This window comes from Urocitellus parryii, chromosome 7, assembly GCF_045843805.1.
Source record: "Urocitellus parryii isolate mUroPar1 chromosome 7, mUroPar1.hap1, whole genome shotgun sequence".
Classification (NCBI taxonomy): domain Eukaryota; kingdom Metazoa; phylum Chordata; class Mammalia; order Rodentia; family Sciuridae; genus Urocitellus; species Urocitellus parryii.
The window spans coordinates 151,218,422-151,231,330 of NC_135537.1; the positions used below are offsets into that span (position 1 = coordinate 151,218,422).

Below are 12,909 nucleotides of genomic sequence, written 5' to 3' on the forward strand. Positions count from 1 at the left end.
TCTTCTTTAAATTGATTTTCTCATGTATTTTATCACAGTGACAGATAGCTAACTTCTAATACCTAATCCAGTCCCATGAGAGTGACAGTTTATTCCTGAGAGCATTAATATATTTATGAGGGCTCTGCCCCTTGATCCAAACATCTCACTAGGCCCCACCTCTCAACACTGCTATATTGAAGAATGAAACCTCAGCATGAGTTTTGGTGAGGATAAATCATATTTACTAGATATTAAAGTAAAATGGTATTAATAATTTCATTTATAGTCAGTATCAAATAAGGAGATACCTTGAAATAAGAAATACTTATTGAGTCACTTGCTTCCCATAAGAATTGCTTTTAGTTTATTATTTTTATGTAGTGGAAAGAGAATTTTTGTTTTTTAAAAAAGTGCTGAAAAGCTTGTAGGTATTATACTAATCCAAAATATTAGCTCATTGAACCAGCTTTGCAAGAAAACTCTAGTTTTTATTTGCTGGCCATATATGATTTATAAAACATAATGATACTTGAGGAATAGAACACACTTCTAAAACTAACTGATAATTCGTAAGGTTATTAGTCAAAACCTATATTTCAAGGTAAAGATTAAGTTACTTGTTCCACATATGTTTAATGGGTTCCCTGTAGGCATCAGGCACTGCATTGTTCATTGGAATTATAAGAATGACTGAGCATTATCTTTTCTAAATGAGAAACCAACACTGAAAATATTGATAAGGATGGCACCAAATATGGGTGGATCAGCTAATTGGCAATAGACTTTGGTAAGGGAGCTATATTCGTTCCCCATTTTTTTCTTTTTAATTTTGAGACAGGGACCTTACTAAGTTGCCAAGGGTAATTGAAATTTGGTATCCCCCTACCTTAGTCTCCTGAGTCTGTGGAATTACAGGCCACTGCATTTAGTGATTCATTTACTTCTTTGCGGTGTTCAATGTCTTTTCTGTATTAGCTTCAAGATCACTTATCTGTTTATAATTGTAGTGGCCTTATTTTTAATAATGAAAATCCAGAAGAAACCTAATTTTTTCCAATGAATAGAAAAATAAATTGGATATATTCATATACTGGGATGTTACACATCAATAGTGAAGATAAATAAACTGCTATATTACAGCAATATAGATGAATATGATAAGCATGTTGAGTAATAGGCAGGATATAAAAGTTCATTCCCTGTTAATATTTTTGTATAAATTCAAACAGGCAAACCTTTTTATGTGGGCTGGGATATGGCTCAGTGGCAGAGCGCTTGCCTCTCACATGCAAGACCCTGGGTTCAATCCTCAACACCACATAAAAATAAATAAGTGAAATAAAGGTATTGTGTCCAACTACTAAAAAATAAATATTTAAGAAAAAAAAATCCTTATTATGTGTTTAGGTTAGGATGAAGGTACCTGGCATTGAGGCATATGCCTGTAATCCTAGTGACTTGGGAGGTTGAGGTAGGAGGATCACAAGTTCAAGGCCAGCCAGGGTGATCAAAAATAAAAAAAATGAAAAAGACTAGGAATGTAGCTCAGTAGTACAATGGTCCTGGGTTCCATCCCCAGTGCTTGGTGGAGTGGGGGGGGAATACTTTTGGGGAATAGGAGTAGTAAGCAATTTTAGGAGACTGGGGGCGGGGATGCCAGTAATCTGTTTCTTCATTTGGGTGCGATCACTTTGTATATACTTGTTAGACTCCACAGTTATGTATGAGATACATATACATATATATGTTATGTACAGTATGGTAACAATATTAGGTCTCAGGGAAACTGAAATAGATGCTAAAGGTATTGATGACTGTGGGAATATAGTAAAAAAGGATAGGAACATGTGGACAGGGAGTAGCTAAAGTGTATAAACCAACAAGGAAAGCAGTTTTTTTTTTTTTCCCCAGTGAGAGAGTAATTGGCTAGAAAAACAGAAGCAGGATTGGGTTGATGGTTGCTCATGGATTCTGGGTACTAATGAAGTCACTCCTCATCCACTGTGAAGTGTACATCTCTCTAGCTGTCTGGTTTCCTTGTGCTTCTCATGAACATGAAACCCTAAGAGATTTCTAAACATATTTTCGAGCGTCATTAACTACTCTTTTTCTTTTACAAATACTTAAATTTGTGCAAATACATATATTTTCACATCACTCTCTCTTTTTGTTTTGTTTTGCAGGTAATAGCCACAGTTATGTGGGTGCCAGTAGCAGAATGTCAAGAAGAGCACATTTATGCTCTGCCGCTACTAGTAGTTTATTAGACATTGATCCTTTAATTTTAATACACTTGTTGGACCTTAAGGACCGGAGCAGTATGGATAATTTGTGGGGCTTACAGCCTCGGCCACCTGCTTCACTTTTGCAGCCCACAGGTAATATAATTCAAATAATAATTTCTCTTTCTGTTGCTCTCTAAAAGAGAATCGTTGAATTTTTTTCCAATTATTTCATCTAAGTGTTGGAAAATAGTGAATTTCTGTCACAGATTGATTTTTCATTTTATAAGAATGACATTTATAGCAACCAAATCATTATTTTATTATTATTGCCCAAAGGTATTATCTGCAAAAACAAATTATAAATGCTGGAGCCAGGTGTGTTGGCAAATTCCTGTAATTCTAGCTACTGAAGAGACTGAGGCAGGAGGATTGCAAGTTTTAAGACCAGCCTGGGCAACTTAGACCCTTTCTCAAAATAAAAATAAAAAGGGCTGGGCATGTAACTCAGTGGTAGAGCACCCCTGGGTTCTATCCCCAGTACCACAAAGAAAGACAAAAAAGAGCCTTTAAGAAGGTTTTAAATGATTTGTCATTTATATTGTGCCTGGTAGTTTGGTCCATATGAAATTTTTTAGGCCTAACTTCCAAGTGGATGTGTATCCAGATTGAACACAGGAAAAAAAAAAAAAAGCTTTTTATTCATGCTGTGGTGTTCCTCAGTACTGAACAAGAAGGAAGAGAAGAGAAGAAAGCCAGGGACATATCATTTTATATGTATACGGTTGGAGATGGTATTGGGGATCAAACCAAGGCCTGGCACTTGCTAGGTAAGCTCTCTACCACTGAGCTACATCCCCAGCCTGGAGGTACCTAATCCTAATGAACATCTGTTTTTACTCAGTGTGAGAAAGATGAGCCAAGTAGAAACTTTTGGACAGAAATAAAGACAAGAGAACAGAGTAATAGAAGCCAAAGAAAAATAACCCATCTCTGAGGGAAGGCTAATAAAAGCTAGTGTTACAAAAAGATCCAACTTTATCTTTGTTAAAAGGCTTGCTTGGACTTCGAGGTTTATTTTGATTCTTTGTGTACTTTGTTTTTAAAAAATTTTTAAATTTCTTTTGGATATGAGAGTAGAGTGTATTTTGACATACATTATACATACATGGAGTATAACTTATTTTAATTAGGATCTCATTGCTGTGGTTGTACATAATGGGGAGTTTTACGTGTCGTGTATTCATATATGAACATAGAACAGTTATGTCTAATTCATTCTACGGTGTTTCTTTTCTTTTTTTTTTTTGCTTTTTGTAAACTGATTTTTAAAAAAATGACAGAATGCATTACAATTCTTATTACACATATACACAATTTTTATATCTGTGGTTGTATATAAAGTATGTTGACACTAATTGGTGTCTTCATACATGTACTTTGGATAATGATGTCTATCACATTCCACCTTGCTAACCCCCTGCCCCCTCCCTTCCCCTCCCACCCCTCTGTCTATTCCTCCTGTGCTCCCCATCCCTACCCCACTATGAATCAGCCTACTTATATTAGAGAAAACATTCGGCATTTGTGTTTTGGGGATTGGCTAACTTCACTTAGCATTATCTTCTCCAATGCCATCCATTTACCTGCAAATGCCATGATTTTATTCTTTTTTATCACTGAGTAAAATTCCATTGTGTATATATGTCACATTTTTTTTATCCATTCATCCACTGAAGGGCATCTAGGTTGGCTCCACAGTTTAGCTATTGTGAATTGTGCTGCTGTAAACATTGATGTGGCTGTGTCCCTGTAGTATGCTGATTTTAAGTCGTTTGAGTATATCTACTGTGTGTTTCTTAATCCCATCTCCCATCCCTTCCCTTCATTCCCCTTTGTTTAATCCAGTGAACTTCTATTCTCCCTCCTCCATTTATATACTCTTTATTTCAACACATAAAGTTAATGAACAACAACTATGTGTCAGACTAACTGAAAGCCCCTGTTTGTGTGTGTGTGTGGGGGGGGGAATTGTTTTGTTTGGGGTCCTTGGGATTGAACCCAGAGGTATTTTACAAATGGGCCGTATCCCAGTCCTTTTTATTTTTTAAATTTTGAGACAGAGTCTCACTAAGTTGCTGACCACTGTGCTTTAAAAGGAGCATTTTTAAAAGGTATCAAATAATCTGATTGAATCAGATTTTAAGCTATATGTGCTAAGTAGAATTAGAAAGTCAAGCTGGGTTCATTCTGTGGAAGGCCTTTCATGCTAGTCTGAGGAGTATATTCATAGTGGGTAGTAGAGAGCTGTTGTTTCATTTTAGGAACGGGTTGATTGAAAGTATATTTTAGAAAGCTGGCAATGCTGAGAAACCTATGAGAAATGAAAGTTTAATGAGGGTCTGTTTAGGGGTTTATTTAAATCATTCCTAGAATGAGAGGGCAAATTCATACATTTTTATTTATTTACTCAGTCATATACTTTAAAATATCTGGACTTGGGATAAAGTTTTAAGACTCTATACAATAAAAGTTTCCCTTTGGGAGGTATATGGTATAGCTTGGTGGTAGAGTGAAATGGGTGCTTAGCATGCAAAGGTTATAGGTGTGATTCTCCCTCACCCCCCAGAAAAAAGATTCTTTCTTCCTCTAGGGAATACTAAATGAGGCCATTTTAAATTAAGATTTTACTTATAACATGGCAGTGATACTATTTAAAATTTGTGGAATTTAATGTTTATAGGGCTTGGTAACTAATTGGAATGTGATCAAGAGGACTGAAGGACCTTAGGTGACAAGGAGAAGGGTGGCATCATTGACAGATATGAAGTGTGGAGGAAAAGCTATGGAGAATTGTCCTTTGTGAAAGCCATAAGCAACTGATGTGAAAGAAGTATCAGTGAGATTCACTTTTAATTAACTTTATAGCTTAGCACATTCAAAAAGTCTTATTGGCAGAGTGAGAACTTTGAGTTGTTAGTTATTAGTCCCAAAGCAATGTACACTTTCCTGTCTTTGCACTTAGGTAGTACCGAAATTGATTTCACTTTTTCCAGATGGATTTTGAGTTTTGGAGGGTAAAGATTAAGGATTTATCTTATTCATTGTTGTATCCCCTGCCCTTTATAATGCCCAGCATTTAAGATAGGCTCAGTAAATGTTTGACTTATTATCTTATCATGGGAGTTTGTCTGTGTCTTTTTGTATTTTACCTTTTAGGATTTTTATTTATATCCCTAACTCCATCCTTAATCATTTCATAGTAAAAATAAACAGAACCACATGGATTAAGATTTTCCTATTTGTCCATGTAGATGTGGAGTGGGAGGGGGAGCCACAAATATTTTGTTCAGAAAACATTTTTAACCTAAAATATAAAGGGATTTAATATCCACCTTTAAATTGTGTATATTCTATTGATTTGTTTTCTCTATTTTAGGTATATCTTAGTGGTAGATTTTAAGAAATGGGTGCTTAGCATGCAAAGCTATAAGATTGCTGTTCTACTCTATAGATTGCTGCTCTACTCTATAATCTATAGAGTATACAAATTTAGGTAAGAATTAACTTGTGAGGAGGTGTGTAGTTGGTACAGGTGTCTGAAGAAGGAGATATTTTAGATTATATCTGATGAGTAAAGGGACTAGGCAATGAAAAGAATGGAAGGGGGTGTGAACATGGGTCATATATCAGAGTTGCAAGTATAAGTTTAGCATTCCTAATCCTGTAATCTGAAGTGCTCCAAAATCCAAAACTTTTTGAGTACTGACATGATGTTGGATTGTTGGATTTCATATTTTGAATATCAGTTTTGTGGGTTAGGAATGCCCATGTGGTGAAATCTGCGGAAATATTCCAGAATCTGAAACATTTCTGGTTTGGGGCATTCTTTTCTTTTGTACTAGACATTGACCCAAGGGCACTTTGGGTTCAAGCTACATACCAGTCCTTTTATTTTTTGAGACAAGAGTCTTTGCTAAGTTTGCTTAGGACCTCACTAAGTTGCTGAGGGTGGTCTCAAGCTTGAGGTCCTCCTGCCTCAATCTCCTGAGTAGCTATGATTACATATGTGCCACAATTCCTGGCTTGGTCCTGAGCATTTTGGATAAGGGATTCTCAACCTGTAACTCCAAAAGCTAGAGTTACGTTGTGAGTAGAGGTAGAAGATAAAGCCATTGACAAATAAGGTAGAATTAGGGGAATGTCTGGTGTGCCATGTCAGTACCTCCCTAAGTACTATAGAATGCCATGTTAAGAATTCTAAGCAAAAAGTAATAATCTGATTTGGGCTTTAAAAAACTTCTCTAGCATTTTGATGAAAAATGGACTAGATGGGAACAATGTTGCAGAGTATTTTTTCACAAACTTTGAATCTTCTGAGCCTCCCAACAACTGTGATGCTGTATATTGCATTCATTATAAGAATAAGCAAATGGACTCAAAGAAGTTGATAATTTATAGAAGGTTATAGTAACTAAATGATAGATCTGAAACCAAATCCTGGCATTTTAAAATCTCTAGTCATGTTCTGTTATGAATGTTTTCAATTGTAAGTAATAAAATGCTACTAAATGTCAGCTTAAATAATTAAGGCACTTAATTATCATGCATGCTAATTCTGGAGGTGGGTGATTTCAGGTTCATCAGGTATATTGAAGCAGGGCATTGGATGATTTTCCTGTGATATTCTTGCCTTTTCTGTCATGGTAATAAAACAACTACCGCAGTTCAAAGTATCATGTATCATGAGAATATGTCACAAGCAGTAAGTAAAAGACAAGGTAGAGAAGAAACCTTTTTCCCCCACAACCTGGAGAACAAAGTTTTTACTATCAAGATTTTTTGGCAAGGCAGAGATGGGGGGTTTAGGGGTGGTGGCTATTGGGCCAACCACAATGTTTACCTTTTAGGTTTTTTTTTTTTGTTTTGTTTTAGTTGTAGATGGACATAATACCTTTATTTTATTTGTTTTTATTTTTATGTGGTGCCAGGTATCGAACCCACTTCTTCACACATGCTAGGCAAACGCTCTACCACTATGAGCTGCAACCAAGGCCCCTTTTACTGCTTTCCTGTGGAAGTTTTTAGCCACCCCCCCACTCCCGACCAGCGGGAGAAGTGGGAAAAGCAAGCCCAGACCAGGATGAGCCAAGAAAGGTAAAGGTCAACTGGCCAAGTGGGAAAAGCAAGCCCAGACCAGGATGAGCCAAGAAAGGTAAAGGTCAACTGGCCGCCCACCCCAACCCTCCCTCCCAGGAGGACAATCAGATGTGCCAGGGAGAACAGTCAAAGCAGGATCTCCTTTAATAAGGAAGTACATACAGCTTATATACTGCACAGGAGCCAATCAGAATAAAGGTCAGAGGGGTGGAGCACACCCACCCCATAGTCTGTAAGGGAAGGCTGGAGCAGTCCAAGACGGCAGAAGAATCACGGCCCACAGCACCGCCTACTGGCTGATTGCCAGGAGCCGTCCCAGCCACTTGTGCAGCCTCAAGACCAGGAAGCAGGCAGCCACGCCCTACAACTGCCCACAGCCCTGCCTCCTGGCTGATTGCCAGGAGACAGGCTCCAAAGCTGGAAAGCAGGCAGCCAGGCAAATGCTCTACCACTGAGCTGCAACCACGGCCCCCTTTTAGTGTTTTTCTTCTTGTAGCATTATCTAAGCTGGTTTTTCATTTCTGCTAATAAGGAATTTGTTTTTTGTCTAGTAGGTTACGTGTAGGTCCCCAGGTTTTGTTTTTGTACTGGGGATTGAACCTAGGGGCACTTTGTCATTGAGTCACATTCCCAGCCTTTTTTATTTTTTTGAGACAAAGTCTCACTGAGTTGCTTAGGGCGGAAATTGCTAGGGTTGGCCTTGAATTTGGAATCCTCTTGTCTCAACCTCACAAATTACTGGGACTATAGGTATATACCACTGTGCCTGGCTTGCTGTTTTTTAATTTGACTTGGGTATTTTGTTTTTTGTTTTTGTGCTATGCTGGGGTTTGAACCCAGAGTACATACACTGAGCTACATTTCCAGCCCTTTTTTATATTTATTTTGAGATAAGGTTTTCCTAAATCCTCCTTGCTGGTTTTTAACTTGATTTTCCTGTCTCAGAAATTTCCAAGTAGCTAGAATTGCAGGTATGCACTACTACACTGGACTTTTTTTTTTTTAAATAACAAGTCTTGCTGTGTTTCCCAGACTGACGTCAAAAATTCTGAGCTGTGATCCTCCTGCCTCAGCCTCCCCAGTAGCTGTAACTGTAGGCATGTGCCACTGTGCCAGGCTAGTGTTCTTTGACTTCAGAACTTAATTTTGAAGTCCACCTCTGCCTTGCCAAAAGATTTTAGGTTGCAGGAATAATGTTTCTTCTCTACCTTGTCTTTTACTTCCTGCTAGTGACATAGTCCCATGATACATGGTAACTGGAATTGTGGCAGTTGTCTTATTATGAGAGAAGAGGCAAGAATATCACATGAAAACCAAAAGGCTTAATCCCAGTGGCTTGGGAGTTTGAGGCAGGAGGATTAAAAGTTCAAAGCCAGCCTCAGCAATTTAGTGAGGGCCTAAGCAATTTAGTGAGATCCTGTCTCAAAATAAAATCAAAGAGCTGGGGGTGTGGCTTAGTGATTAGGCACTTCAGGGTTCAATCCCTGGTACCATTTTTTTTTTTAACCTCTTTCCCTTCCTGCAGTATAACAGAAGTATATATCTCCTTTGTTTGTATTTTTTAATATTTGGGTAGAGGGAGAAGAAACTAAAAACAACTATAGTTATTTTCTCTGGGAAGAAAGAAAACACTATCCTAATTTAGTGATTGTAAATTTTTTTTTATTATGTTCTGTGGTACTTACCAGGCATATCTAATAGTGAAGCAAACTTTTTTTTTTAAAGAGATAGTGGGAGAGAGAGAGAGAGAATTTTTTTTTAATATTTATTTTTTAGTTCTCGGCGGACACAACATCTTTGTTGGTATGTGGTGCTGAGGATCGAACCCGGGCCGGACGCATGCCAGGCGAGCGCGCTACCGCTTCAGCCACATCCCCAGCCCATGAAGCAAACTTTTTAAATTCAGTTAGAACACACACACACACACACACACATTAATATATGTATGGCAGATTTGACAAAAGTGGCTTCTAGGTTTTTCTTTTTCATTTTTTCAATTATGAACATACTAAAAACACTGCAGAGAATTTGAGAAAAGTGGAGAAGTATAAAGGAGAAAGCAGTATGGCACCATTTATACTTGATAGTGCGTGATTATAATGTGCCTCGGCTGCAACTTTGTAGGTGTGAATAAAGTTAGGATGTGTGTATCTATCCTTAATAATACCATTTAATGTCTTTCTTTTTTGATACTAGCTAAAGCACTTTAGCTTCTTTTATTACACATCAAAATTGCATATATTTGTGGTATGAAATGATGTCATGAATGTTAAAATTTATATTAACATGATTTGTCCCTTTGTCTCTGAAGCGTCATATTCTCGAAAAGATAAAGACCAAAGGAAGCAGCAGGCAATGTGGCGAGTGCCCTCTGATTTAAAGATGTTAAAAAGACTCAAAACTCAAATGGCTGAAGTTCGATATATGAAAACTGATGTAAAGAATACACTTTCAGAAATAAAAACTAGCAGTGCTGCTTCTGGAGATATGCAGACGAACCTTTTTTCTGCTGACCAGGCAGCTCTGGCTGCTTGTGGCATTGAAAACTCTGGCAGATTACAGGATTTGGGAATGGAGCTCCTGGCAAAGTCATCAGTTGCTAGCTGTTACATACGAAATCGTAAGTAAAATGTTCCTTTCTTCGTATTATTTGAGAAACTGGAAGACTGATTATTTTCAGGATAATAATATGTAAACTTCTCTCTTCAAATTAATTAAGACAACAAATACATGCAGACTTTTTCCCCCATCCAAAATTGAATTCTCCATATTTTTTATTATATAATAGAGCTAATAGTTCTTGATTTCTTATTCTGTTTACCGATAAGGGACAAAATGTTAATTTCATGGATCTTGCATTCTAGTGATGGGAATAAGACATTAAGCTTTTTTTTTTTTTTTTTTTTTGAGTTAGGATAATTTGATTTGGTAAGATAATTTGATTGCTGTGAAGGAAACAACAGAGGATTGGGCCGTCATAAATGAGGAATGTGTTACTTTGATTAAGGTAGCCAGAGGAAATATTTGAGGGGGAAACATTTGAATTGAGACCTGAAGGTTTTGAGAGGGTGACAACCACTTAAACATCTGGGGGAAGGAGTTTTCTGGATAAACAGATCAGAAAATGCAAAGTTATTGGCACAGGATTCACTTTGCATGTTGAAAGAGTTGAAGACCAATCTGGCTGAATAGGGTGCATAAAACAAGGGAGATTAGTAAGAAATTGAGTCAGAAAGTAGGCGAGATTTAAATAAGGTAGGGTCTTGTAAGACCTCAGTAAGGATTGTGAGTTTTATGTTGATTGGGGATTGAACACAGGGGTCTTTAACCACTTAGCCACATCCTCAGCGCTTTTTATTTGTTGAGATAGGATCTTGCTAAGTTGCTTAGAGTCTCACTAAATTGCTGAGGCTGTCCTTGAATTTGAGATCTTCTTGCTTTAGCTTCTTGGGTTGCTGGATTACAGGTGTGCAAAAAGTACAAAAAGGCAAAAAAAAAAAAATTTTTTTTTTGAAAAAAATACCCAGTCTCACCTTGTATTCAAGGAATTGGCAGATTTTATCCAACAATGTACTGATATAAGGGGAAAAAAAATACTGCTTTTTGGATGGACTTAGGTGAAAGCCCTTTATTAATAAATTTTGCAAATATATCTCCCCATTGCCATTTTTCCTCCTGGTAATCATAAAGATGTAAAATTTTATTTTATTTGGAAGCCATTTTTGGCTCCAGGCTTATAAAAGTAAGCCTACTTTCTTGTACTTTTTTTTTCTTATTTTATATTTAGGAAATGAGTTCATATATAATTAGTTTTACATATGGTGGTGTCCAAGTTAAATTTGATGATTATTTTTCCCCAAATGAATGGAATATGCATTCTGAAGAATCCATTCTCTTTTTTCCTTTTTTTTTTTTTTTGGTTTGAGGAGTGGGGTTCTTCAGGTACTTGAACCCAGAGATGGTTTACCACTGAGCTACATTCCCAGCCTGTTTTATTTTTTATTTTGAGACGAATCTTTTAAGTATCTGAGGCTGACCTTGCTACATTATTTAGGCTGGCCTCTGATTTTTGATCCTCTTTTCTCAGCCTCCTGAGCTGTGGGAATTATAGGCACATGCCACTCTACCTGGCTTAAAGAATCCCTTCTTTATAAACTCATTTTTAAAAAACCAAATTTCCATATTTACACACTTTTATTTTTGAGCTGATTAATAGAGGTTGAACCAAATGAAATTGCCAATGTGCAACTGTTTTTAAACCACAAAAACAGCAATTTGATATTGTTCAGCCTACCATTTATTGTGTCCTTTATTAGACACACATAGGCATGTGCCACCACTCCTGGCTCTGATTTTAATCCAATAATGTTTTAACAGTTTCCAAGTATTTGGGGATTATACTTTTGTTTTCTTCGTTGAGAAACGTATATTTTTTTCTTGTGAGGTCCATGGTTAATGTAAGTTAAGATTCTACACCATAAACAATAAAATAGGAATACTTTTGTTATAGAATTTCAAATAAATTAGTTAGAACTACAAAAGTACCCTGTTTATTTTTGGACAGTATAGACAGAAAAACTTCCTTTCATGGTAAAATTAAACCTTTCTCTGACTGACTAGGTAGTATATTTTGTGTTATTTGATCATATTCAAAAAATGTTTCTAAATGTCTTGGCAGCCACAAATAAGAAGAATAATTCACCCAAGCCAGCTCGGTCCAGTGTTGCAGGTAGTCTTTCACTTCGAAGAGCAGTGGACTCTGGGGAAAACAGCCGCTCAAAGGGAGATTGTCAGACTTTGTCTGAAGGTAAATTTGGGGAGTTAAGAATATAATTTCATTGGTAGATATCGGTTATTGGAAGTTGATACTAGTATGTAACTTTGGACCTTGAAAGGCACCAAAAATGTTTAGGTGTATTTGAAGCTTTTTGATCTCACCACAGAACAGACCCTTAAGTAAATGTTATCATTTGACTGTATATTCTGAACTCCTTTTATTTAAGCACCTGGCATCAGAAAGACTTGATGTTTTTGTTTAGGAAATCTTGCTACATGTACATTTGAAAACTAATCTAAGAATTTCCATGTTTATTTGCCTTCTTTCTTTTTTGAAGGCTCCCCAGGAAGCTCTCAGTCTGGGAGCAGGCACAGTTCTCCTCGAGCCTTGACACATGGCATCATAAGTGATATTCTGCCAAAAACCGAAGACCGGCAGTGTAAAACTTTAGATTCAGATGCAGTTGTGGTTGCAGTTTTCAATGGCTTACCCACTGTCGAGAAAAGAAGGAAAATGGTCACCTTGGGGTAAGTTAAGTTCTTTTGTTGTTTGGAACTTTAAGTCTGCCTCATAATGAACAAAATTAATTTCTTGGTTAGTTTTTTAATGGGCAAAAAAGTTATTTCATTAAAATCTAACTTTTAAATAATTATAGACCTTGCTGCTGCCATCTCCTTTTTTTTTTAATGGGATGAAATAGGACCAGAAGTTCGAGTTAAATATGTTGGAACTTATTTTCACTGAAGTTAGGATAACAGTGATGTATAA

At 36.8% G+C, this 12,909-nt stretch overlaps 1 protein-coding gene across 9 annotated transcripts in view; it reads left to right on the plus strand.

Annotated features, from left to right (window-relative positions):
- The window catches only part of Trim37 (tripartite motif containing 37), a 183,793-nt gene that overhangs the window by 77,490 nt on the left and 93,394 nt on the right, over window positions 1-12,909 (plus strand). For all 9 annotated transcript variants that reach the window (XM_026407312.2, XM_077800650.1, XM_026407311.2 and 6 more), the window contains 4 exons: window positions 2,166-2,360; window positions 9,676-9,984; window positions 12,043-12,171; window positions 12,479-12,668. In XM_026407312.2, coding sequence (XP_026263097.2) covers window positions 2,166-2,360; window positions 9,676-9,984; window positions 12,043-12,171; window positions 12,479-12,668 — 823 coding nt within the window. The remainder of the gene's footprint in view (window positions 1-2,165; window positions 2,361-9,675; window positions 9,985-12,042; window positions 12,172-12,478; window positions 12,669-12,909) is intronic.